Consider the following 24,273-nt stretch of genomic DNA (forward strand, 5'->3'; position numbering starts at 1 on the left):
CAGAAGTAATCGCGTATTTGGTGGCATCTAACCCAGGGATTCCCAAGTTATTTAGTCACACTTGTTTTTCCGAGCTGCCCAGTCCCTCCTGCAGCAGTCTGAAAGGCCCCACCAGAGTTTTAAGACCTTCTCAGGTCTGCTCCCAGAGGACCTCAGTGTGAGTTCACCGTGGGCACCAGAGAGAGATGGAGCTTGCTGCTTACAGAAAAGCGGCTGAGACCACGTGGTCAACCTGTCTTGTTTCTTGTGTTCAAACTGTGCCCACTGTGAGAGGGAGAAACCATCACACAGGCTGAAGAGCTCTTGTGCAAAATACTTGGGGCCAGAAGGGTTTTGGTTTTCAGATTCTAGTATATTTGAACATACATAATGAGAAACCTTGTATGTGAGACAGTCTAAACATGAAATTTGTGTGTGTTCCACACAAACCTTATAGCTGAAGGGTAATTTTACACGTTTTCAGTCCATCTGCATTTGGACTGCAAGTCATCCCATGAGGTCAGAAGTAGAAGTTTCCACTTATAGAGTCATGGCAGTGCTCAAAAGCTTTGAGATTTTGGGACATTTCAGATCAGGGATTTTCAGATTAGAGATATACAACAGGGACATATGATAGATAAGAAGCTAATTAAACTGGGTGAACTTAGAACTTCCAGCATGAGCTGCAGGTCCTCCCAAGGAAAACAAACCTATAGCTCTGATACGGTCAGAACTCACCTCGGAAAGACGGCAATTTTACCGTAACTATACGATTTGATGGAGCCACGGATCCTCTGGAGCCAGCGGCGCTTCTCACCAGAAGTGTCCCTGCCCTCCACGTCGTGCTGCTTGAGAGAGATCGTGGGAGAGGGAAACGTGCAGAGGTGGCAGGAAGACCCTCTCCTGGACCAGTGAGGTGCTCACCCCAGCGTGGAGGTTAGAACGTGGATTGAAGCTATTTCTACTCACCTCCTTTGGGTTACTATCCAAAACACTCAACTAGTTTTGTAACACCCAGCGAGAGAGAACCAACCAGAGACCGATATTAAATCCAGACAGGAGTTTATTACCAGCCGGACCTGAGCCGAGCATCGGACTCGAGTCCCGACTGGGGGAGATTAACATGTTTTATACACCTTTGAGGCCAGCAGTTTCTAGGCCCCCCTATGGGATAGAACTAGCAAAGCAAGCGAAAGCTATGGAAGCCGAACGTCTTGTAAAACAATAATTGATTAATTGTTGTTTCTAAGAGACTCTCTAAGGGGAGGAGGTTTCTAAGCTTCCTCCTTCTGAGTTCATCCAAAGGGCAGGCAGGTGGGTCGTTCAGCAGCAATATGGAGTCTGTCTCGCTAACCAGGGTCCTTCAGTTTCATATATCACATGAGTTATGTTGCCGTGTCAATGTCCCTGTCAACTCTCCAGCCATTCTCCCATTACTCGATTTCAATATTACAGTATTCATTCACTCATTCACTCATTGATTCATTCATTTTGGTGCTGGGGATTGGACCTGCGGCCTCGCACACTCTACCACTGAGCTATACTCCCAACTCTAGAGAACTTTTTTTTTCTGGTACCAGGAATCAAACTCGGGTCCTTCCGCTTGCAAGGCAGGTGGTGGAACCACTGAGCTAAATCCCTGGCCCTCTAGAGAGCTTTTAAGCCTTCCAATAATAGATGGCTCGTCAGCTCCAGTGTGAAGTGCTTGGCAAGGCTGTGTGGATCGATAAGACAAACCTTTAAGAACTTGATCTAGTGGGAAAACTCCAGGTGTGTATTTACTTCAAGCTTTTTCTGGTCTTTCTCCATGTTTTCTAGACACAATTCAGCCACAGACCTGTCTCCTCTTGATCTTCATTCCCACTGGAGCTCTCTAGTGCCCTCTTTTAGAAGCTGCCTTAAATATGTATTCAAAATTTGTTCTCAGTCCCGACAAACAGAGGTGATCTGTAAGAGCTACCGTGTCGTGGGCCTTACGTGTGTCCAGCACTGCAGGGAAACAAATAACAGGCGTTAACTCGCCAATCTCCAACAGCCCTGCCAGGTGTCATCCCCATTTTACAAACTGAGAACTAAGTGAACACTGCTACACAGAGCGTGGTGCAGCAGGATTCCAGGCAGTGACCTCCGAGTTTACAGCCCTGGTGCTTCTGTGCGTGCCTGTGCATGGCATCAACATGTGGCCTTGTCACCGTCAGGTCTTGCAGGTGAGAATCGCTGCTGTATTTGTCTCTGGGGAGAAAACTCCGAGAGTGAGAAGTCAGCTCACAGTCTTCAGAGGTGAAGTAAAACATTTTGGCTCATGTTCTGGCTCAATTCTGGGCAAAACTAGCCTCCAGAACCCCTGCTAAATTGAGTATCAATCGGAGGCTACATTTGGGCCAAGGCAAGCACTGAAAAGCTATGTAGGCCGTTTGGCAGTTTTCTCTGATTGAGTCATTTACCCTCATTCGGATGGTTTAGCCTATGCTTCTGCTACCTCAGGAGCAGCTGGCTGCCTCTCCTGGGTGTCTACTGCAAGCCAGACCTCTGCTCTATGAAGTCTCAGCTCTTAAAGGAAATATGCTGGAACCAGGCTGGGGCTGGGGCTGTAGCTCAGGGGGAGAGCACTGGCCTGGCGTGCAGGAGGCCCTGAGTTCAATCCCCAGCAATACACACACACACACACACACACACACACACACACACGGATTAACTTGACTAACCAAGTACTCTGGAATTATCCTTTACCTTTTCTTTTTGGTACCAGGGATCGAACTCGGGACCTTGCGCTTTCGAGGCAGGCGGCGGCATCACTGAGCTAAATCCAGGCCCTCCCTTTACCTTCTTTGTAGGAATAGTTTTTGGCCTTTTAAATTTTTATTGACATGTGTTTGTAATACACAGTATTTATATTTGTTTTGGAGAAGCAGTACATACATATAACTTTCAGTCTCCTTTTCTTCTCCTTCTTACCCTTTTCCCTTTGTAGAATTTGTTTTGTTTTGTTTTGTTCTGTACCAGGGATTGAGCTCAGGACCTTACACCTGCGAGGCAGCCACGGCATTACTGGGTTAAATCCCCGAGCCCCTTTGTAGGATTTCTGGTGTTCAAGATCAGATGCTCTGTTACTTAGATTCCCATGATAGCTCCTCGGTACTTGAATGCACATCTGAATGAAGTAATAAGCATCTTGATTGCAGATCAAGAGATTTCATCTACCAAGACCGGGGAGCCCAAAGTGGCCCCAGTCCCCAGGACTGCACGAAGATCCTCGGAGTCTCTGCTGTGAGACAAGTCCGCCCACCTCAGTGGACCGGCGCTAGCGCAAGCGGAGAACCGGGTGCAGTGTGCGCGAAGGACGTGCACGGGAAGAAGCCAGGAAGTTCTTCCAATGAGCTTCGGACGGGCTGGGAGCCTGGGGCCCTGCAGAAGACCACTGTCCAGGGGAGCCTGGTGGAAGGGAGGGTCCCCACCGAGGAGAAGCTCCAGATGCTCACGTCTGTGGTGCTGACTCGGGCAGCTCCACACGCGGCTCCATCCGGCGGGGTCTTTCCCGCACCGAGCCTGCCATGCCCCCGTGCCTGTGACGCAGGGTCCTGCTTCCGGCTAGGTTCACAGGCCAGAAGCTCCACTGTTAAAAAGTCGGGTTTGTAAGTTTATAAATCTGAGGACTGTTTCTTCTTCGTCTTCTTCTTGATTTATTGGTTCACTTACTTACTCAATTTTGTGGTACTGGGTTTATTTTTCTTTTTGGTTTCGGAGACAGGGTCTCACTACGTAGCCCAGGCTGGCCTCGAACTCCCACCGCCCCTCCAGCCTCCAATTCCTGCGTGCTGGAATCACAGGCTGCACCTCCATGCCCACTGGTCCTAGGGATTTGAACCAGGGCTTCACCCTGAGATACATCCTCAGGTCTTCTTAAATTTCTGTTCTCATTTTTAAAACAGGATCTAACTAAGTCACTGAATTGCTCAGCCTGGGCTTCAACTTGCGACCCCCCTGCTTCGGTCTCCCAGAGTGCTGAGATTATCGTCGTGCAGTGCTACTGGTTTGTTTTCTTCTAATAAATTGTAATGTAGAAATTACAAAGGGAAACATGTATGGGGGAGTCTCTCTCACAAAATTAGCAAAGACTGCTTTTGAAAGGAGCACTACTTGGAAGGCAATTTGAATTTGTCTTGAAATTTATCTTTCTTAACATGGTGCCCTCTAAAAGAACAGGTGTATATACTGAATATAGAAATTATACGTGAATATGTATTATGGCATCTTGATGAGCAGTTAGAAATCTGTCTTTCCGTAGAATATTGTTTAAGCTTCATTATCAAATGCTCACTGAATATGTGTTCAGAGTAAGTTTTAAGTTATGAGGCGAGGAAAGGAGTGCTATTTGCACATCAGCAGGCTTTTATGTCCATTAAACTCTAAGATATAAATTTGACAGAGAAAGTGAAAATGGAGTTATTTCACTGTAGCTTAACTATTACAGAAGCAAACGTTTGAACTTACCACCAGGGTCCGAACTACTTGCGATTCCAGGCAGAGACAAGGTGAACTTTTTCTGCCACCGTGCAGCAGGCCCGAGGCAGTGCTGGCTGCTTTTGCCTGGGCCAAAGCCATGGCTTGGCTTGTGGGTGAGAGAAAGGAGGCAGAGTTTCGGTAGCACTTTCTTGGAACTGGAGTTTTCCGCCTGTTGTTGTAACACCTAAAACTATTTCTGTACTGGCTCTCGAATTCAGAGTCCCAGTGGCTCCAGCTGAGGTCTCCTGGGGACAAGCGCAGCTTCTGTCACTCAGCCATCACCTGTGGAAGGATCGGTGGTCATGGGGGCCGCAGCAAGGGCAGCAGGGGATAGGGCAGTGGGAGTGGGCGGGCAGAAGTAGAAAACATGCCCATGCGGACACCCACACAATCTGTGAGCACAGCGCTCACGCTCAGCCACCCACGAGCTGCACCCCATCTGCCGCATCACCCCATGCACTGTCCACACCAATGGGTCTGTGTCCTGGCCTCTTGTGTACTTATTTCCTGTCTGTCAGGTTCCACCCCTTTCTTCTCTTCCTGGACTCAATCTAAAGGCCTCTAGCTCAGTTGTCCCTCGCTTCCCAAATTTATCCTTAGGGCCTGGTTAATGTCCATACTTAGTGTATTAGTCAGTGTTTACTACAGGAACAAATTCAATGTTTTGTATACATATAGATGATAGATAGATAGATAGATAGATAGATAGATAGATAGATAGGAGATACAGAGATACAGATGTAGATGGCTTACAATGCCTACTTGCAGAAGCAGCTGTGGAGGAGTACAGAAAGGCCATCTGCATGCTGGAGAGCCGGAGGATGCAGGCAAAGGTCGAAGGGCTGGAGCTCACTGCAGAGTCTCACTGGATTCTGCCTCAGGAAGCCAAAGAGTCTACACTGCAGGCTGAAGAGTTGGCACTGGAAGCCTAGAGATGGACTGGCAAAGACTGGCGCTCCTCCTTTGAAGCAAAAAGGAAAGACTTCCCTCTTCTTTCCCTTTTTATTCCATCCAGGCTGCAAGCCTATTGGTGGGTGAGTCTTCCCTCTTCATCCACACCCAGAGTTCTGTTAAACAAATCAGCTGGGATTTTCTTATTCAAGTTGATACCACAATTAGTTTTCTCACTTAGTGTAGAACACATCAGTCTGTCCACATCCCAGGTGCTGGCCATAGACGTTCTTCTTTCTACAGAGAGAGAGAAGGGCCAGGGATTTAGTTCAGTGGCACTGCACCTGCCTGGCAAGCACAAGGTCCTGAGTTCAATTCCCAGTACCGGGGGTAAAAAGAAAGAAAAAGAAAAAACTTTACAGAAAGAGAGAGAGAAAGAGGGGGAGAGGAAGAGGAAGAGGAAGGAGGCAAAGAAAACCTAATGTCTTTAGTCTAATATTTGTGTTCAGAAAAAAATAGGGCACAATATCTCTTGCCTAAAATGACCTGGGTTACCCTAAGGACCACCCCAAGAGCACCAGTGTCTTTCTTTCAGAGCTGGCCACTCCCAAGATTTCACTGTGGGGATGCAAGTGCATCTTCACAAACTGTTCACCCCCAGTGTAGCTTCTAGAAGCCATGAATCCAACAGCAGTGGCCACGTAAGCGTCATCAAGGTCCCTGTGGGTGCAGGAAGTGACCATTACAAGGTTAATGAATTGGTCAGGGCTTCAAAGTTAGATCTCAAGCCAGACACAGTGGCCACACCTATAATCCCAGCACTGAGGGAGGCTGAGGCAGGAAGACTGAAAGTTCAAGTCCCGCCTGGGCAACTTAACAAGGCCCTGTCTCAAAATTAAAAATTTTTTAAAGGGGTGAGGATGTAGCTCAGTAGTAGAGCACTGATAGATTTTTATCTCTAGTACCACCAAAAAAATCAGATTAGCTATCAACTCACACATAGAAACACAAAATAAATGTAGGTGAGGTATAGATGGAAGCCAGTATGCTGGTGCTCATTTTAACATGGCCTGTCTTTACACAAAGGCCTGTAGAACACCTTCCCTCCCAGGCTACTTAGGAGGACAGTGTCCTTATTGGAAGCATGAAATTTCACAACAGGGACCCTGACTATAGGATTTGAAATTCTAATCACTGAACTATGGCTATTTGGTGCTTTCTGAAAGTAAATGGTGTTTCTGGAACCAGAAAAGAAAAAATGTTGGTTTTCCTTGACATATTGTACAAGTTAAAGATAGAAACTAAAAATCTATGTAACATCAATAACCTAGTGGTGATTAAGACTTCTGTCCATTGCCACATTACCAGCAAGTTCACTGCTAACTAAAATGTCATTGCCTAATATGGTAGAAGTTAGAATTCTCATGAAGAACCATATTTTATCACTGCAGTTTTTCTACTTTCAACTTTTACTTTTAGACTCACATGATCGGGTGCTTTGGGGAAGCCGAGAATGTTCACTTGCTTCTGGAACACAAATAGCAGGAAGACAGCCAGGTGGGGGGACCACACACCCCATAACCTATGGCACCACAACTCCTCTGCACTGCCAAAAACAAGTGTGAGTCAAGGGGAGGGCTTCCTGGCAGCCAGGCTGTTCGGGCTTAACTTCCTTTAGTCAGGCAGTAGTAACTATCCACAGCGTCCCCTTAGGAGGCGGCGGCACCAACTTTCGTTCTTCAGCAGCACAGTAAGAGTGTGGGGTTAGCGGATGTCCCTGTGCAGCATGGGGTTTTCTCTGTGCTACTTCCTGTGGCATCCAGTTGCATCCCTAAACAGGCTGTAGTTACTCACGGAGCCAATGCTCATGCCCACTGAAGTGGCCTCAGGTATGTGGGGAAGTAGGAAGGTTGAATATTGTGACTCACCTTATGTCTTCATTACTTTCTTGTTTCTGGGACACAATACCCAATTCCCCTAACTTCAAGGAGGAGAGACATTTTCGGTTCATAGGTGACCTGCTCCCGGGCAGGAAGGTGTGATGGAGGGCCTCCAGAGGGATGCTGCTCACATCGCGGCAGCCGAGAAGCAGAGAGCAAAGGTAGGAGCGGGGAAGAGAACCTCCCTCCAGGCCAAGCCTCAGACCACTTCTGACCAGAGCCCACCTCCCGACAAGTCACCTACAAGTCCCCATGCCCCAGTCCTCTTCCAAAAGCCTTGCCATGAACATGTGAGGCTCTTGGGGATGCCAACATATAAACCACGCCTCAGAACTTGCTTTAAGGCAGTTTTATTTTTCAGTCTACAGAAACCAGGATATGTGCTCTGAACACTCCCTCCCAAGCATGCCCTATTCCATCCAAGAGTTGCAGTCGCTCCTGCTGGAGAGGGAGGTCACTGAGCTCTCCAGGCGTCAGCAGCAGGCTGAGCTGACAGTGGACCACGCCGGGCAGCGCTGTGACTCCAACACTAGTGCTGCTCAGGCTGCTGCCCCTCTGTGTCACTAGAGGTGAAGGGACTGGGTCCTGTTTCTCCTCCCACCTGCCTGTCACCCAGTCTGCACAGAAGCCCAGCTACCAGCTCCAGGACAACGTGGCACGGCCAGTTCTTCATGTCCCTCATTCCTCAGCATGCGTGACCTGTGAGGCAGCTTTAAACTGTGTGATCCCAAGACTTTCAGGAAGGTGGTAGATGCTGCTGGTGAGCAGCAGAAAAACAGCCTCTCTCAGATCTGGTGGCCAGACACTGGAATATAACAATGTGAGGGGGAGAAGCAGGAGGGAAGTGGGTCTCAGGGGACCCAGCAAGGACCTGAAGCCCATGGGGAGAGGGAAAAGAGACTTCAATGCATGGAAGAGGTGAAAAAGTGGTGCTTTCTCCCTGAGCCCTGACTCATGGCATGGAAGGGCAGCTCAAACTTGCAGACACGTGGTAAAGACTGATGACCCCAAAGGCTTTCCAAGTGCCAAAAAGGAAATGCTTGCTTGCTTGTTTTGAGACAGAGTCTAGCTATGTAGTCCAGCTGGTCTCAACTTCCCAACAATCCTGCCTCAGCCTCTCAAGTGCTGGGATTACAGGCACGCACCACTACGCCCAGCTCGGGAAATGTCACAGATCACTGACAGACCAGCCCATATCAGCACAATGAGGAAGACCTGGAACCCTGCTCTTATTCCAGTAATTTAAGTCCAGGCATGGTAACTTCTGAAATGTAGCAACAAACAAGACAGAGACAAAATTTGTTCTCATAAGGCTTGTGCTTTAAAGGGAAAAGTTAAAAAATTCAATATATCACGTGGTAGTAACGCCAACTAAAATAGCTGAAGAGATGAGCATTGATATGGATGACAGAGGGGTCGTTCTATATGGGACCACTGGGCAAGCTTGTGGGATGGAGTCACACATGACCAGATTGCTGGGGCATGCAGAGGCCCCCTGGTATCTGGAGTAGCACTGCAGCACAACTGGCTTGTGGAGACAGCAAGGAAGCCAGTGAGCCTGGGGTAAGGTGAGCATGGGGGTGAGGTTGGACTGTGGAGCAGGGAAAGACCCATAGTGTTCCTGCCCCTTGTTCTCATCATTCAGCTCCCTGCTCCTCATCAGTGTAGCTTTTCCTCTGTGTCACAGGAACTCTGTGCAGATCAGATGAAAAGTTTTTCTCTGTGGATCAAATTCTGCAACTGATTTTCAATTGCAGCTGCTGCTATTACTAGAATTTTGGTCCCTGCTATGATGAGTATCTACAGATCCTGTCTGGAAGTAAACAAGAATTATTTGAATGGCATGGAGTGCAGCTTGATGTCCATGTCATCACTTGCAAATCAGCAAGTCCTGCTTCAGCCACACAATCAACTACCATGTGGCCATGCTCAGGAAATGGGAACACAGATTTTTCATGTGTTAGATACTATTCATCAATCAGCTATCAGTTATTTTTAAATTGCTGGTGAGTACCCTGCCCAAAAATGTGCTGCATATTTTGCAATAAGTACTCATTCTGATTCATGGGTTGTGGATGATAACATTCAGCCTCTGCTTAGTTTTCAGCACGCTTCAGTTAACCCTTATGATCCCACCTTCTACTTTTTCCCTTTTTGGTGTGTGTATTAGTCACATTCCTCATTTATAGATACAATACCTGACACCACAAATTAAAGGAGGAAAATCTTTAGGTGACTCACAGTTTAAGGGGCTTCAGTCCATGGCAAGCTGGCTTCAAAGCAGAAACATCATGGCAGAAGGGCATGGCAGAGCGGAGCTCCTTAGCTCATGGTGGCTAGGAAGCAGAGCAGGGGAACAGTGCAGAGTGGATGGGGCCGAAGGACTAGACATAGACTCCAAAGCCAGAACACAGTGAAATGAATTCCAGGAAACTAATTTCATTGAGGCCTTTCTCAAGCAGGTCTCCCAGGGACTCTTCAAATGTAAAGTTTATATTTTTGTACCCTTGAGCCTGTGATGGGTAGGGCCTCCCTGAGTCCTGAGATGTCCTCAAGGCATCTTTTTTCCTGTGCCTGTACAAAGTGCTTAGCTTCTTTTTGTGGAACTAATCTCTTCAGCAACCACACTTCTTTGGCCTCAACTTTACACATGTTTTTTTTTTTCTGGGCTAAAATTTAAATTTTTCCATTTTTTCTGCTCTGGTATTTGGCCCCAGTTCTCACTATAAATCTGGCCCAAAGCAGCCAGCAGTACTTATGCCACAACCTGAATGTTGGGCTATCTTGAAATGTCCTCCAGCAGGTGCATCAGCCCAGCACTCACAGTTTTGTCCCCAGAGAAATCTCTGGACATGGGAGAAATGGAGACAAATTTTCTGCCAGTGTGTATCATGTATGACATCCCTTCCAATTGCCAATGAGTCCTTGTTCTCACTGAAACCTTCTGAGCCTGGCTGCATTCCTATCAGCATTCTGATCTTCTGAGCTCCAACCAGGATCACCTGTCAAGCTCTGCTTACAGCATACTAGGTGTTCTCCAGCCTACATCTCCAAATCTTTCCAAACCCCTCCTGAAAACCAGTTCCAAAGGCTTCTAAACCACATGACCAGGTACAGTCACAGCAATGACCCCCACTTCTCTAGTATCAATTTCCTGTATTAGTCAGTTTTCTCCTATTGATACTCACAGTTTGAAGAAGGAGAAGTTTAATTTGACTCAGGTGATTCAGTCCATGGTGAGTTGGCTCCCAAGGAGAAAAGTCATTGCCATGGGACATGACATAGCAAAACTGCTCAGTTCACAATGGCTAGGAAGCAGGGCAGGAAAACAGTGCCAGAGAGGAAGGTGTAAGAGGACCAGACAAAGACTTTAAGTCACGCCTCCAGGGCCCTCTCAGATACACCCACTATGTGCTCCACCACTCCCCCAAGGCAGAGCCCAAACATAATCGGTATTTCTCTAGTATGAGACCCAAATATATAACTTAAAGAGCAAAATAAGAGAGATGGTAAGAAACACGGATATAAACTCTGTGTAGATGCAAAGGGATCTGGGGAAAAAAGAGCAGAGGGGGAATAAGAATGATCAAATGCAATATAAATGTATACCAGCTCCCCAAGATAAATGTAATTAATATGCAGCACAAATATATATTAATTTTAAAAGCTTTTAAAGTTGTCACTCCACTCTAACTGCCATAGTGTACATATCCAAAATACTAAGCACTATTGAAAGAAATGTAAAGCAAATTGCAAGACCATGAGAAAAGTTCATAGCAACATTATACTCTTATTTAACCAAATACATATGGTGTAATTAAAATACTGCTTTCCATTCCATTGTACTGCATATATCGAACAATTTTCCTGTTAACTGATATGAAGTTTTGGCTTCTGATTTTTGTATGTTTAGTACATATCCAAGGATATAGTCTTCAGTTGAATACATTCGAGAGACAATGTACCCAGATCAATCAATTCATCCCTTTCCTGGAGCTCTTCTCTTCCACACTGCCATTAATTAGTAGACTTTGGCAGTGTTCCAATAATAATTAAGTAAAACATGAGGTTCACAGTACTGCTCTAAATACTGGTGTTTTACTTCTCTGTCATCAGAGGAAAGGTGTTGCCAATGTATTTTATATGTAAGAGCCAGAAGACACTGCAACCCTGGGTGTTTTGTCCAAATCTGGAACAACAAGAAGCAGCACAGTCAGGCTAGAACCCAGCCCGCCAAACAACGCAGGCCCGTCTGCCTTTCCCACCTCCAACATGCTGTCTGACTGAACACACCATTTAGTCTTCTGCAACAATGAGGATTTTTTTGTTTCGGTTTGGTATTTGCTTGTTTGCTTGCTTGCTCATTTTGTGACCCCAGGAATTGACCCAAGAGCCTTCACCCCATGCTACAGCCCCAACCCTTTTTTAATTTTTGAGATAGGATCTTACTATTCACTAAATTAACCAGGCCAGGCTCAAACTTGTGATCTTCCTGTCTCAGCCTCCCAGAATGCTGAGATTACAGGCATGCACCACCAGGCCCAGCTTCATTTAACCTTTTGACCTTCATCTTTTTGGCCAATATGATCCAAGGAGGGGATCTTCAGTGTGTCCATACTGCAGGGCCAGTAAATAGCAGCCTCCACTTGATGTGGTAAAAGCAAACAAACTTCACTTACAGTCTTGGCTGGCAAGGATGGTGCTGTGAGCCTGCCTGCTGTTTCCACTGCAGGGCGGTGGAACGTGATGCAGAGGAGCCACATCAGACCTGCCGTGGCTCCTGTGGCCTGGGCACATAGCTCAGGGCAGAGTGCTTGTCTGCTATGCACAGCCCCAGGATTTGGTAGCCACAGACTAGAATAATTTGAGAAAAATTTCCTTGGAATGAGAGGCTTAGTCTGCCTCCTACTTGTACATACAAAGCTTCATGAAGTCATGGGGGGGGCGGGTTTCAAAGGTGGCTGGATTAGGGTGAATGTGGGTTGAGTGTGATACTGGGATTAACAGTGTGTAGCTGGGATTAAGGACATGATCCTTGGATTAAGGGTGTGGATAATGGAAGCCCTACCCTCGATGTGGGTGGCACCAATCAATAGGCTTAAAGCCTGGATAGAGAGAGAGGAAAGGCAGGATGGCTACTGCTGCTGCTTGCTGCCTTCTGCCTGCTCTGCCTGCCATGGACCTTTTCTCCCGTCAGGCTTCTCTGCCTTGGAGCCAGCTGTCTATAGACTGATGTCTCCACAAACTGGGAGCTGAATAAACCTTTCTTCCTTTAACTTTTGATGTTGAGTATTTTTTATCTCAGCAACGAGAAAAGTAACTAAGATAAATGTTCATCTCATCCAGAAGTCCCTCTGTCTTCTGGTATCATTTTCCTCCTCCTGAAGTACATCTTGTAGAAATTCTTTTAATGAAAGACAGTTAATACTAGTCTGATGTTAATGGTGATATTATTAATTTAGCAGTCAGGAAAAAACTTTTTAAAATACTCATTATTTAATGATAGCTTTATGATTTTGAAATGATACATTGATAATTATTTTCTGTCAGCATCTGAAGGTATTATGTAGATTCTGGCTTATTTTGCAGCAGTTGAGATCTGTTATCGTTTTGCCAATCCCATGTAGATAATCTATCTTCTCTCTCTGGTTAGTAAGATCTTCCTTTCTTCTTGATGTTTTATACCTTCTCTAGAATGCATCCAGGCAACTTACTGTGTCTCCCAAACCTGAAAATTTATCGTTCTCATCAATTTTGAACGTTCTCTACCATCATATTTCAATATTATATGTTCTTTTTCATATGTATCATTTAGGATCATAAGTAATCTTTAGAAGAAAAAAGTATAGTAGTTTAGATGAAGAGAAAAGATAATTTTATTTTAAATTTTTAACTCGTCCATAGTGTTTGAATTTTTAATTTATTGTTTGCTGAGTAGTTCATGGAAATATTTGCAATAATCTCTAGACTGGATTAGGGTCTCCCCACGCACCCCTACGCACCCCAGGGGGAAGGGAAATTCACGTACTCCTATCCTCTGCTAAATTTACAGACTCAACTTTTCTGAGGAAAAAACAACTTACCAGAGCTCCTAACTTGGGAGAAAAGAAACAGCATTTTAATTCGTGCCGCGGTTTACTCTTCAGCCCCGTCCGGAAGCCTGGTTCCCCTGCCTTGCAGGAGCGATCACCAGCTGTGGCTAAGGACGATGCGGTCTGGAGACCTTGCTAAGCAGCTCCAAAAGCGCCCCAGAAGCCCGAAGCTCACAGCCTCTCATTGCCTCCTTCTCCGACTCCGGCGGACGCTGCGGCCTCGCTGCACCCCGGGCGGCCCATCCCGGTCCCCGGGGTCCCCGGTCTCCGCCCCGGTAGAGGCCGGGCTCCGGCCCGCAGCTCGCCCGGAGGCCTGGAGAGGGCGCCCGAGACCGCCGCCCGCAGCCCGGGTACCAAAGGCGCCAGAGGTGCGCAGAGCCGGGTTCCCAAGGACGGCTCTGGCGGGCAGGCGAGGCCAGAGCTGGCGCTCCGGCTGCTGAGGAACCCGGGTCCGCCGGGCCCCTCGGGCTCAGAGCGGCGCTCGGCCCGCCGCGTGCCGCAGCTCCAGCGAGGTCCTCCCGGCGGACAGGCCTCCCTCGCCCGCCCGCATTCCCGGAGCCCGGGACCCGCCCCACGGGTGCCCCGACTCTGCTCGAGGGCTGCGCCCCTCGTGCGGCGCGGGGAGCCGCTGGCCCTCAGCTGCGACGCGGGGACGCCGGGGACGCTCAGCACGGGCCGCCTTCCCTGCGGCCTCGCCCGGCCCGAGAAGGTCGGCGGCCTCGTGGGAGCCTCCGAGAAGGGACCCCGAGGACCCCGCCCCCAGAGGACTCCGCCCCTGATGACTCCGCCCCGAGGACCCCGCCCCCCGCAGGGGGCCCCATCTCCGAGCATGCGCGCCCCCGCCCGCGCCTCCTCCTCCCGGTGACCGGAAGTGCCCAGTGCCCCGCCGCTCCCGGGCCCCGCGCACCCAGCTCTCTGCAGGGCCTCACGGAACCCCGCGGCCGCGCAGCCCGGCTCCCTTCCCTGTGCCCACTGCATCCTAGAGACCGCTTCTAAATTTCTATTCTTCTCCCTGCGGCTCACATTAGGGTCACTGGTGGCTTTATCTCCCCAGTTCCATCCCAACACCCTGAGAGCAGACATCTGCCCTCCCTTCACAAGGTTTCTGAGCGTTAAATGGATCACACAGGTTAAGAAAGAAAAGAGCAGTGTTAGTGTTCCTTGTGTTTAAATTTGCCGTATTCTGGTCGCCCTGCACCTCCCTCTGAGGCCTAACTGAGCTAGTTGCGTGCGTGCCTGATGACCGGCAGTGTAAAGTCGGTTGCCAGACTGAAGGGAACCCTCAGAACAGGGGTGGACAGAGCTTGTACTGGGTGAGGCTGCGGTCTGAGCATGCGCCCAGTCGTTCGCAGGCCGAAGCTCACCGGTCCATGTGGCGGATTAACATGCACCGCATTTTGGAGGTGACTGAGCCTGAGAGCGCCACGCTGGCACGGGAGCTGCAGCTCCTACAAGCAGCTTCGCAACATTTTTGCCCTTCCTCCTTCCATGGTGTAGAAGCAGCAAAACGCCCTGATCAGACGCTGGGTGCCGGTGTGTTGCTCTGGGATTTCCCAGTCTCCAGAACCGTGAGAAGCGAATTTCTGGTGTGTAAAGGACCCAGGCTTGGGAATTTTGTTATGGCAGCAGGAACGGCCTAAGACTCCAATGTGGTGCACAACAGAGGGGCAGGTACTGAAGGAGAGGAGGCAGGAGGGAATGGTGAGAGACGGCAGGAGGAACCGTTCCCAGAGTTTGGAAATGTGAAGATGTGAAGAAAAGCTGTGAGATCCAGCAAAAGCAGAAGTAAACAGAAAACTAGATAAGCAACAACACTGGAGACCAAGTTCCCCTTTCGCGGGCAGGGAGAGAGGCAGTGTAAGAAGTGGGCGTGTAGCAGTGGAGCCAAGCAGCTGCACGCTCAGTGCTCATTACACGGGTGCTGTGTCCTGCACCACGTGCTCTGATAGAGGCCAGGTCAGCAGCCACCAGAGGGAGCCAGGGAGCCAGGCAAGAGGCAGCCGCACGCCAGCAGGCTGTTCCAGCCCCAGACACCTGCTGCTGAGTGCTGCTCCATGCTCCTTTCTCTCCTCCTCCGAAGGCTGTACTCTGTGCTTTCGGCCAGACCAGCTCAGGTGATTCCCCATGCCCTGGAGGTTTTGCAGACCCATGGGCCTTTGCCTATGCTTTTCCTCAGTGGAGGATGCCCTTCTATTCAAGAGTTCAAATTTCCACCCCTCCCTGACATGAAGATGATGACTGTTTTACTTGTGCCTACTGATTAGATTCAAAGATTTAGAAAGGCTCAAATGCAAAAACACCTTGAAGAAATTTACCATGGAAAATCTTTTGAAGATGTCTTTCAGGACAGCTCTTAGGGCACACAATTGGATTTCCTCAGAAGACACCCAAATTTAGCTGGGAAGAACCAGACTGAGAGTTTAAAACTTGGATACTGGTACCAGCTCAGTTATGTCTGGGGAGTTGCGATACTTAGTCATCCTAAGCCTTCATGTCCTTGTCTGTAAAACTGGACATAGCAGTTCCTGTTCAGACTCATTTATTCCAAGGTAAAAATTTACCTTACATCTATTTAGGTAAGAGTTAAATGGGAGTATGCATGTAAAATGCCTTGTAATTGCTAAAGCAACCAAAACAGCCAGTGTAGAGAGATATCTAGGGAGAAGGAAAGAACATGCATGCTACTCACCCGTGTGAAGAGAGGACAAATGGTATCACCATTTAAAAATACATGCTCACGTACAGAAATCCTAATATGTTGCTTAGACTCCAAACACAAAGCTGCTTCAAGTGAGAGGATGGATTTGTGGAAAGACTTGGAGGGAGAGCCCCTTCGCTGCTTTATTTCAGCCACATAGACTTAGCAGAGTTGCTAGCAGTGCTCAGAAGAGACGGGCCCAGTGGACCTGGGTGAAATGTTTGGCTCTGCACCAACGTGTGAGTGTGACGTTCTGCAAGGTTACTTGGCCTCTTGATAGCCATCTCCTAGCCTTAGCTGTCAGGATTAAGAAGCCTGATAGTGCCTGAGAGTACCTCAGAAAAGGGACGCACCAGTCTGGCTGGGAATAGCCTGCGACAGCAGTTTCTCAGGACAAGCCCTCCTCTCCCGCCGTCCTTGACCTCCAGCCCCGCGGTCCCTCCACGTTCAGCTTCACGAAGAGAAACCCAAGTCAGAAGAGTTCATGTGGAGAAGAACATGACTAATGGAGGGAACGCCAATAGTTTCCAAACCCACGAGACAAATAAATGATTGCCCCCCCGCCCCCCGCCGCCCTCTCAGAAGCCTTTGTGCTTTCTTCTTCCTAGGAGTTCAGGGGTCTTTCTGGAACCCAAAAGATCAAGGCCTTCCGGGTCCTGTAAGAAGCACTGCTCCGGCTTTGATATTTTATTGGCAAATCAGAAGTCTCCTCAGTTTCCAGCCAGAGGACAAGGGGAGTGAGCTGGGCTCTGGCTCCTCTCGGGCCATCGTGAGCTGAGTCTGGAGGGGTCGAGGCCTCAGACCACACTGTCAGGGAGTCCAGCGACGCCTCCCTGGGCACAGTGTGCTAACCCTTGTAACAGGACCGCAGAACACAAGTGCGTTTGCATGTGCATCTCCTTTGCCACTCTCTGCTTCTCTTTCTCGCGTGTTCTTTCTTTCTGTAACCCCGGGCACGGAGCCCAGCAAGCACTCTATCACTGACCTGTATCCCCAGCCCTCTCAACGTTTTAAAACCATTTTAGCCCAGGGGTAGTTCTGTGGACGCATCAGGGTGCAGAGGAAGCCTTCCCTGTCCCTCACACCGTCCCGGCTTCACTTGCTCCTGAGTTGTTCAGGCAGCAGAAATTCCAACCAGAACAAAGAAACCTCAAGCCAGTGTGAATTGTGGGACATTTTATTGAACACAAATGAACAGAAGTCAGATTCCCTCTGGAGATTAAGAAAGACTCCAGGTGCCAGGAAAGGAAGTGAAGGGAGTTTCTGAGGGAACATTGAGGGTGGAGGCAGAAGTTCAAAGGGAAATCATTTGCAGGCCAAGATGAACAGCCCTCTCTGACAGCAATGAGGGCCCCAGAGGAAGGGCGGCAAAGGGAAGGCCCAGCCCAGGGAGCCTGGCTGAGACGGCTCTCCCAGGGCCACGCCCAGCGCTCTGGGCGTCCTGCACAGCTGCAAAGAAAGCGACGAGACGTAGGTGCAGAGCCTGAGCTCCGGCTGAGCTGCACTACTCGCTGACCAGGAAACTGAGGGCCATTTGCTCACCACGTGGCTTGGCTTGGCTTCACTGGCCTGAACCCTAGTTTCTGGCACCCAGCCGCCAGTGTTATTGTAAGAAATGTGTGACAGATATGGAAATGCTGACCAGGACGCCGTAGGTAAGTGTGGAGTGTGATTCTGCAACCTTCCCCACCCAAGCACCAGAAGTAACTTACTCCCACTCTTCAGCCTTGCTCAAGCCAAATGCTTTGAAACGCTCCCTGGAGGGATGAGGGAGCTTCCAGCTCTGCACCCTACAAGGCAGGGAGCTCCTGAGGGGCTGCTTGCTGCGAAAGCGAAGTGCTCCTGCTCAGCAGCCCCTCCAGGAGTGGGCTTGTAAGGTAAGGACAGGCCTCTCCCAACTCATTCACAGCCCCTCTCCAGGACAACCAAGATTTCCCCAGCGATTTATTAACCCTACTCCGTGCTCAAGCTTCCAAAATCAAAGCCAAGAGTGTTTGGGTCCCAGGTGTTTAAAAATGGCAAGGAAAATAGAATTTGATGTAAAAGCTGGATTTTAGACTAACCCAGTGGTTCTCCCAAAGCCCCGTATTGCTGTCCTCTTGACTCTTCCTTCTTTAATGCATAAAATGTCACGTCTGCATGCATATGCACACAGCACCACATATCACATACACATCCTACACACATTCCCTCTCACACTGGCACCCAGACATGCACAGGGTAAATAAAGTCCCTTGGAGAAGCTCTTATACTGTCCAGTGTTTTCTCGTTTCTTCTCCAAAACATCAAAAACTGATGCATATGAGAAGCAATAGACGACATTTGAACAATTGCACCCCATCACCTACCACCCCATGAGGAGAAAATTTATAATTCTTCAGTTATAAAAACACTAGTCAGAAATAAGTTTAAATTCCTTCCATTCATTGTGGAGAAAAGTAAAGTATGGGTATGTGAGTCATATGTAAATAATAAAACTATAAAAATATTTGAAAAAATCAGGAAAACATTTGAATAACTTTGAAACAATGAGAAATTGAGCAAAAAGAAAAGCCACATACGCCGTAAGACAAAAAAGAGTTCTGGTCATATAAAAATGAAAAACTTCAACCTGGCATGGTAGTACACACCTATAATCTCATCACTCTGGGAGGCAGACTCAGGAGGATCAGAAATTTGACCTCAGCCTGGAGAATTTAGCTACAAAGTGAAACCTCATTTCAAAATAAAAATAAATAAAGGGTTAGGGATGTAGCTCAGAGAGGCCGTGGATTTTATCCCCAGTGTCACAAAATAAAAGAAGAAAGAAAGGACGGAAGGAAAAAAAGAGAAAGAAAGAACTTCAAAAAGCAAAAGATACCATAATCAAAATCATAAATATAAGATATTACAAAAAGAGTATAATGAAATGATAGCTCATAAGGGAGTACTTCAACATATACAGAGAACTTTCTCAAATTAATAAAATAACCCAAAAGAAAAATTACAAAAAACATAAATTGCACATTATAGAAGAAGAACTAAAATGAATGACAGGCACATAAAATCTTAAAAATATGCTACAACTAATAGGAAAGTTAAAATTAACCCACTGACATAACTATTTTTAAATCCATTAGAAAATCTTAAGATTGGTAACACCCCACCCAGTGGTGATGTGAGACAGCTCTGAAGCTTATTAGTGGTGATAGAAATAATCACCTTTGCAAAATGGTGTCACATATTAATTAAAATGTGATCCAGAGGTGCCACTTCTGGGAATTTTTCAGGCTAATTAAAATACTGGAGAATAAAGTCAGCTGTCTCCTATATCTGTTACAACATTTTCTGGTAACAAAAAACCCCAAAACCATTTAAATATTGTTCAAAAGGTGCTTCACTCGGGAATTAACACTGGGCCTGTGCAACAGAACAGCACACTCCTCACCCTCATGACTTTATGTCTTATCTGCAAAGTCAGGGAAGCAGTGATACGTACATCACAGATTTATTTGTGTCAACTTGAAAGGATTTTTACTGAACACATTGCCAAGTTCAAAACGAATTCCCAGAATTAAAGGCATTCCTTTAAAATATGTACAAACTCTTCTTTGCTTGTATATATTTGTGTCCTCAAAAAATGTGGACGAGCTTGCCTGAAAGTGAGAACACAACTACTGCCTTTGCAATTTATATTATTAAAAAAGAGAGATTAGGGGGAAATGCCCCGAGACGTGAACCAACCACACGCTGAAAACAAGCTGTAACGGCTGGTAATTGTAGGGAGAAGAATGCAGCTGTCCAAACTCCATAGTTTCTGAATTTTTGAGAACCTGCTTCAGGCACAGCCCCCTTTCTTTTTGTTGTGGTTGCTGTTGTTTTGTTTGTTGGTTGGTTGGCTTTTTGTTTTTTGGTACTGGGGATCAAACCCAGGACCTTGCGCTTGCGAGGCAGGCTCAGTGCCACTGAGCTACATCCCCGGCCCCCAAGCCCTCTTTCTATGTCCTGTGCACTCAGGCAGGCCATACTGCCATGCAGGCTCCTAGCAGAGTGTGTGTCTTGGTGTGGGCTTTTGTGGGGTGGAGGGACACGGCAGGGTGTGTAGGAGGGCAGCATGCTGTGAGTGAAGAGACACAGACCTTTGGAGAGGTTAGAGGCTGCCTGGGTTCTAACCTGTACCTTTCACCTATTTTCTATGGGACTTAAAGTCTTTTTCCTGATCTCTTCATTTGAGAAATTGTGAGCGGAGGCATAAATGAGGTCACACTGGGACCAGACCAGGACAGGAAGCTCCTTCTGCCTGGAGCCCGGCCTCAGCCACCATGTCACCCTGTGGCGCTGCGCCCGCCCCTTCCTTCTGCTGCTTTTTGTACCTCATTGCTGGGTGCCAGACTTCTGTCCCTGGCCTGAAGAGAGCAGGCTCAGGCCTTGAGGGGCTGCACTCTGCCTTGGCCTGCTTGTGAGTTCCTGCTTACTGTGACATTACGTCCCCCTGCATGGAAGGGATTTCGATCCTAGCAAGTGTAGAAGCTTGGTCTCAATCTCTCTCTCTCTCTCACACACACACACACACGCACACACGCACACACACACACACACACACACACACGGGGGGGGCACTGCAACCCTTGACCCAAATCGTACCACAACCCTCCTAAATAAGAAGCCCGGTGTCACACTGAATTCTACACAAATGCAAGTTTTGTTAGCAACAGAGAGAAAGCTTCCAACAGCAGAATGGCCCGAGATTCACCGCAACTACTTTACATCATTCAAAATGCATTGAAAATGAAGTCCCTTTAGAATACCTTGAGCAGACAGGGAAAGGCAACACAATGTCTCTGTGCAAAGGCTGAGTCTCTAAGGAATGGGGAGGAAGCTGACGCTCGGCGGGTCCAGCAGCTCAGGGCGCCTCGGGCACACAGTTACCACACGAACTGTACACACGAAACTCCGTGCGTTGTCCCATGACAGCTCTGGTCCTGACCGCCCCTCTGCTCCCCCCCGGGGACTGGAACGGTCAGGTCCTGAGGGACGAGCTCACACACTCGGGTCTGGGCTCCCTGCCGCTGTTGAGGAGGTCCGTGAGCTCCCCGATGTACTTGATGGTGTACTTCAGCGTCTGGATCTTGGTGAGTGGCTGGCCTCGCTGGCTGTAGACGGGCGGCAGGTAATTCCGCAGGGTGTGCAGCGCATCCGCCAAGGTCCGCATCCTGAGCTTCTCCCTCTCGCTCGCCTTGCGCCTGCGCTGCACAGACATCTTGACTTTGGGGCCCTTCTGGGCCTTGGGGCCTCCGGCACCCTGGAGGTAGGCAGGCTGGAAGGCCAGCATGCTGTAGTCCACCTCCACGAGGCCGCCAGGGTCGCGGCTGCTGTGGCCATCGCTGCCGCCTCCACCAGCGCCGCTCTGCCCACAGAGCAGCCGGGCCCCGACGGGGCGCGCGGACGGAGAATAGGACTCCAGAGAGGAGACTGGGGAGAGGGTCGGAGGTGGAGAGGCCTGGCTGAGCGCAAAGGGCCTGGCCCTGTTCTTCCAGTCCCAGGAGGACAGCAGGCCAGGGCTGTCAGAGGAGTCCAGGCCCTCCGCGAGGCCGAAGAAGGGCTCCTGCAGGGTGTCCATGCTGCCGGACAGCTGCGGAAGGAATGGCTCCCAGGCAAGGGCGAGAGAGCTGCGCCGCCCGCCCGCTCAGCGCCAGGCAGGGCAGCCAGCCGGGAAGGGCTCTCTCTTTTATGATGGGGAAGAAGTGGGAAAGAGGGCTGGGTGGAGGGAGTTCAGAGGGAAACCCGGGGCCAACGGGGAAAATGAACTCCTCAGGTGTCACTTTCTCCTCATCGATAATTAGCATCTTCCAGCTAAAATGTCTTTAAACAGAAAGGCCTCAGAGAAAAGAAAAAAGGAATTATCTTGTTGTAACTAAACCAATTAAGGCTGCATAACTAGACTTAGCATTGTCCTGTGGAACTCGTTAAAGAGGGGGCTAAAGAAAACAAGCCCAGGCATCTGCGGCCGGCCGGCGCTGGCGCTGGCGGAGAGGGGTGGTCAGGAGCCTGGGGGGCTGAGCAAAGGGCCTGAGAGGGCCCGCAACACCAAGCCTCGGACGCTCGGAGCAAGCAGATGGGCGAACCGCCAGAGACAGCATGGTCCGGGACGGGACGGGACGGGCAGCTCCCTCCTGGGCCCAATGCTTCCATTCCCTCCAACAGCTCCCGTTTCCGGGTTCTGTAGAGGGAGGCCCCCATCCTCAGAATGATGAAGGCCAGGGCTCCAGGAAGCCTAGAGCCTCAGGGAGTAGGAAATATCCCCTGAGCAGATAACGCTTCCATTAAATAAGTAGATTCCCTAGAGAGAAGAGCAAATTCCTCAAAGCTGGGGAGATTGGAACAATCCCTGGTATTCAGTCTTCTAAAGGTCTTTTCGAGTCCAGCTGTGGAGTCACACCTTGCTTGCTGAAAGGTACAGAGGAAGTGTGAAATTGAGCAGGGAGCCTGTTTTCCACACCACAGCCCAAATGCCTCCGAATGTGCTAGCTGGATGCTCCGGCTAGTTTGCCTTACTTCCTGTATGATCTGATAGACACTATATTTTGGAAGAGAAGTCTCACATTCCCCATTTGTCTCATAAGCATAATTTATTCTCCGTATTTTTACAAATTAGCCTTAACAGCAGAGTCACAGTGAGTTACACTTTGGAGTAAAATTAACATGTCTTTTAACATGGTTAAGTCCCTTTGCAATTACTGAAAAGAAGTGTCAATGATTAATTAAAACATTTAGGGTATTTTTTAATTAGCAAGCCTCAGGAAAGAAAAACCCCAAGCAGGTAACCTGTAGAGGAATAATTTCACCACGTTACAAAGCCAGACTTGAAGGGTAATGGTGTGATGAAATATAATAAATGAGTAAATGATTCTTTTCTTTTTCCCTCACATCTCTGTCTTCCTTCAACTCTTACTGAGAAGTCTAGAATGGACAGAAATTATTCAAGGACTTTTACATGTATCTATGCTTCACATTTTAAAAACACAATATTTTGCGTATGAAATTAAAGACACTCTCAAAGATTAAAGACCTCCCGGTAGAAAGCAGCAGACCAAGATCCCCATACATTAGAAAGTAGCCGTATTTGAAAAAAATCTGCTTCGCCAAGGATTTAGCTCAGTGGCACTGCACCTGCCTCACAAGCACAAGGTCCTGAGTTCGAACTCGGTGCCAAAAAAGAAACTGTTCAGTCATCCCTGCTGGTGACCTGACTGACTTGAGGAGGGGACCCGGGGCCACCTCGTGGCTGGGAGGCCACCATGGCAGCAGGCGCTCAGCCCTCATCACCTGAAGCTCACGTTGTGTGCAGTGGTCTCCACCGTCAGGCCGCACAGCTGTCTGCATTTCTCCAGCTCCTTTCTCAAACTGCCAATTTCCTTAACTTCTACTTTTAGAAATGTAATTTCCGAAATGAGACAGTGCCTGTCAACTCCTTGGGAGGACACTCAGTAAGTTCAGGGTTTGTTACTGTAGTCTCTGCCTGTGCATGGCCAAATTTCCAGTTCAAAGATGAGCTTGTTACAGTCACACGACCCAGTGGCTCAGCACTGCTGGCCCTGAAAACAAACTCTTCTGATAAGAAGACTGCCTGACTCCTGCACTTCTCAGTAGTGCTCTCTCTGGTGGGCAGTAGAGCAGCCAGACTTAAAATTACTGAATCTCACTTGTCTTGAAAGCCTCTGCACTCCATCTGAGGGAAGGGGAATGTAACACCATTAGCATTTGAGGGACTGCAGCTAGTGTTTTTCTGACTCCATTAAGAACAAGAAACAGGGCATAGACGGGCCACGGCTCAGTGACACAGCAAGTGCTCAGCATGCCTGAAGCCCTGTCTTCAACCCCCAGCACCCAAAACTGGACAAGTCTAGGCCAGACACAATAAGCCTGGTTGAGAGGGTGGGTAGTGGGAAGATGAGCATCAGCCACCTCCTTCAGGGCAAATGCCCCCAGCCCTCGAAACCCTAATTTAATTTGTAAAAGGGTTCAATAGCTCAGGTCCCAGCTCCTTGTGATGAGCAGAGTGGACTCCCTTCCAGCGCTAATGCGCCACAACATGGTCACACAGTGTGAGTGAGCTTGCAGGAAGCAGCCCATAGCAGCCGAAAGGACTCAGAGCACGCAGCCCACTGCTCCTGCTGCAGCTCAGAGAGGG

General features: G+C 48.6%; 1 protein-coding gene and 1 long non-coding RNA gene across 11 annotated transcripts; both read right to left on the bottom strand.

Moving 5' to 3' along the window:
• Positions 1 to 1,024: 1,024 nt before the first annotated feature.
• On the bottom strand, positions 1,025 to 14,148 carry LOC101718164 (uncharacterized). Of its 10 annotated transcripts, none has more exons than XR_015453278.1 (6): positions 13,397 to 14,148; positions 10,502 to 13,041; positions 9,555 to 9,649; positions 6,859 to 7,436; positions 5,236 to 5,670; positions 1,025 to 4,764 (listed from the first exon to the last, which is right to left on the bottom strand). It is a non-coding gene; the product is annotated as an uncharacterized LOC101718164 (long non-coding RNA). The 10 variants fall into 10 exon arrangements; XR_015453280.1 differs by having other exon boundaries at positions 6,859 to 7,204; positions 7,302 to 7,436; positions 9,555 to 13,041; XR_002392750.2 differs by having other exon boundaries at positions 6,859 to 9,649; positions 10,502 to 10,621.
• A 6,680-nt stretch (positions 14,149 to 20,828) lies between these two features.
• Positions 20,829 to 21,702, bottom strand: Msgn1 (mesogenin 1). The gene has a single exon (XM_004839437.2). It carries the CDS (start codon positions 21,700 to 21,702, stop codon positions 21,103 to 21,105), a length of 600 nt encoding a protein of 199 aa, XP_004839494.1. The 3' UTR covers positions 20,829 to 21,102.
• Between the last annotated feature and the right edge of the window lie 2,571 nt (positions 21,703 to 24,273).

The sequence above is a fragment of the Heterocephalus glaber genome, unplaced genomic scaffold (assembly GCF_053883595.1).
Source record: "Heterocephalus glaber isolate CG9 unplaced genomic scaffold, H.glaber_assembly_v1.0 deba00001457, whole genome shotgun sequence".
NCBI lineage: Eukaryota > Metazoa > Chordata > Mammalia > Rodentia > Bathyergidae > Heterocephalus > Heterocephalus glaber.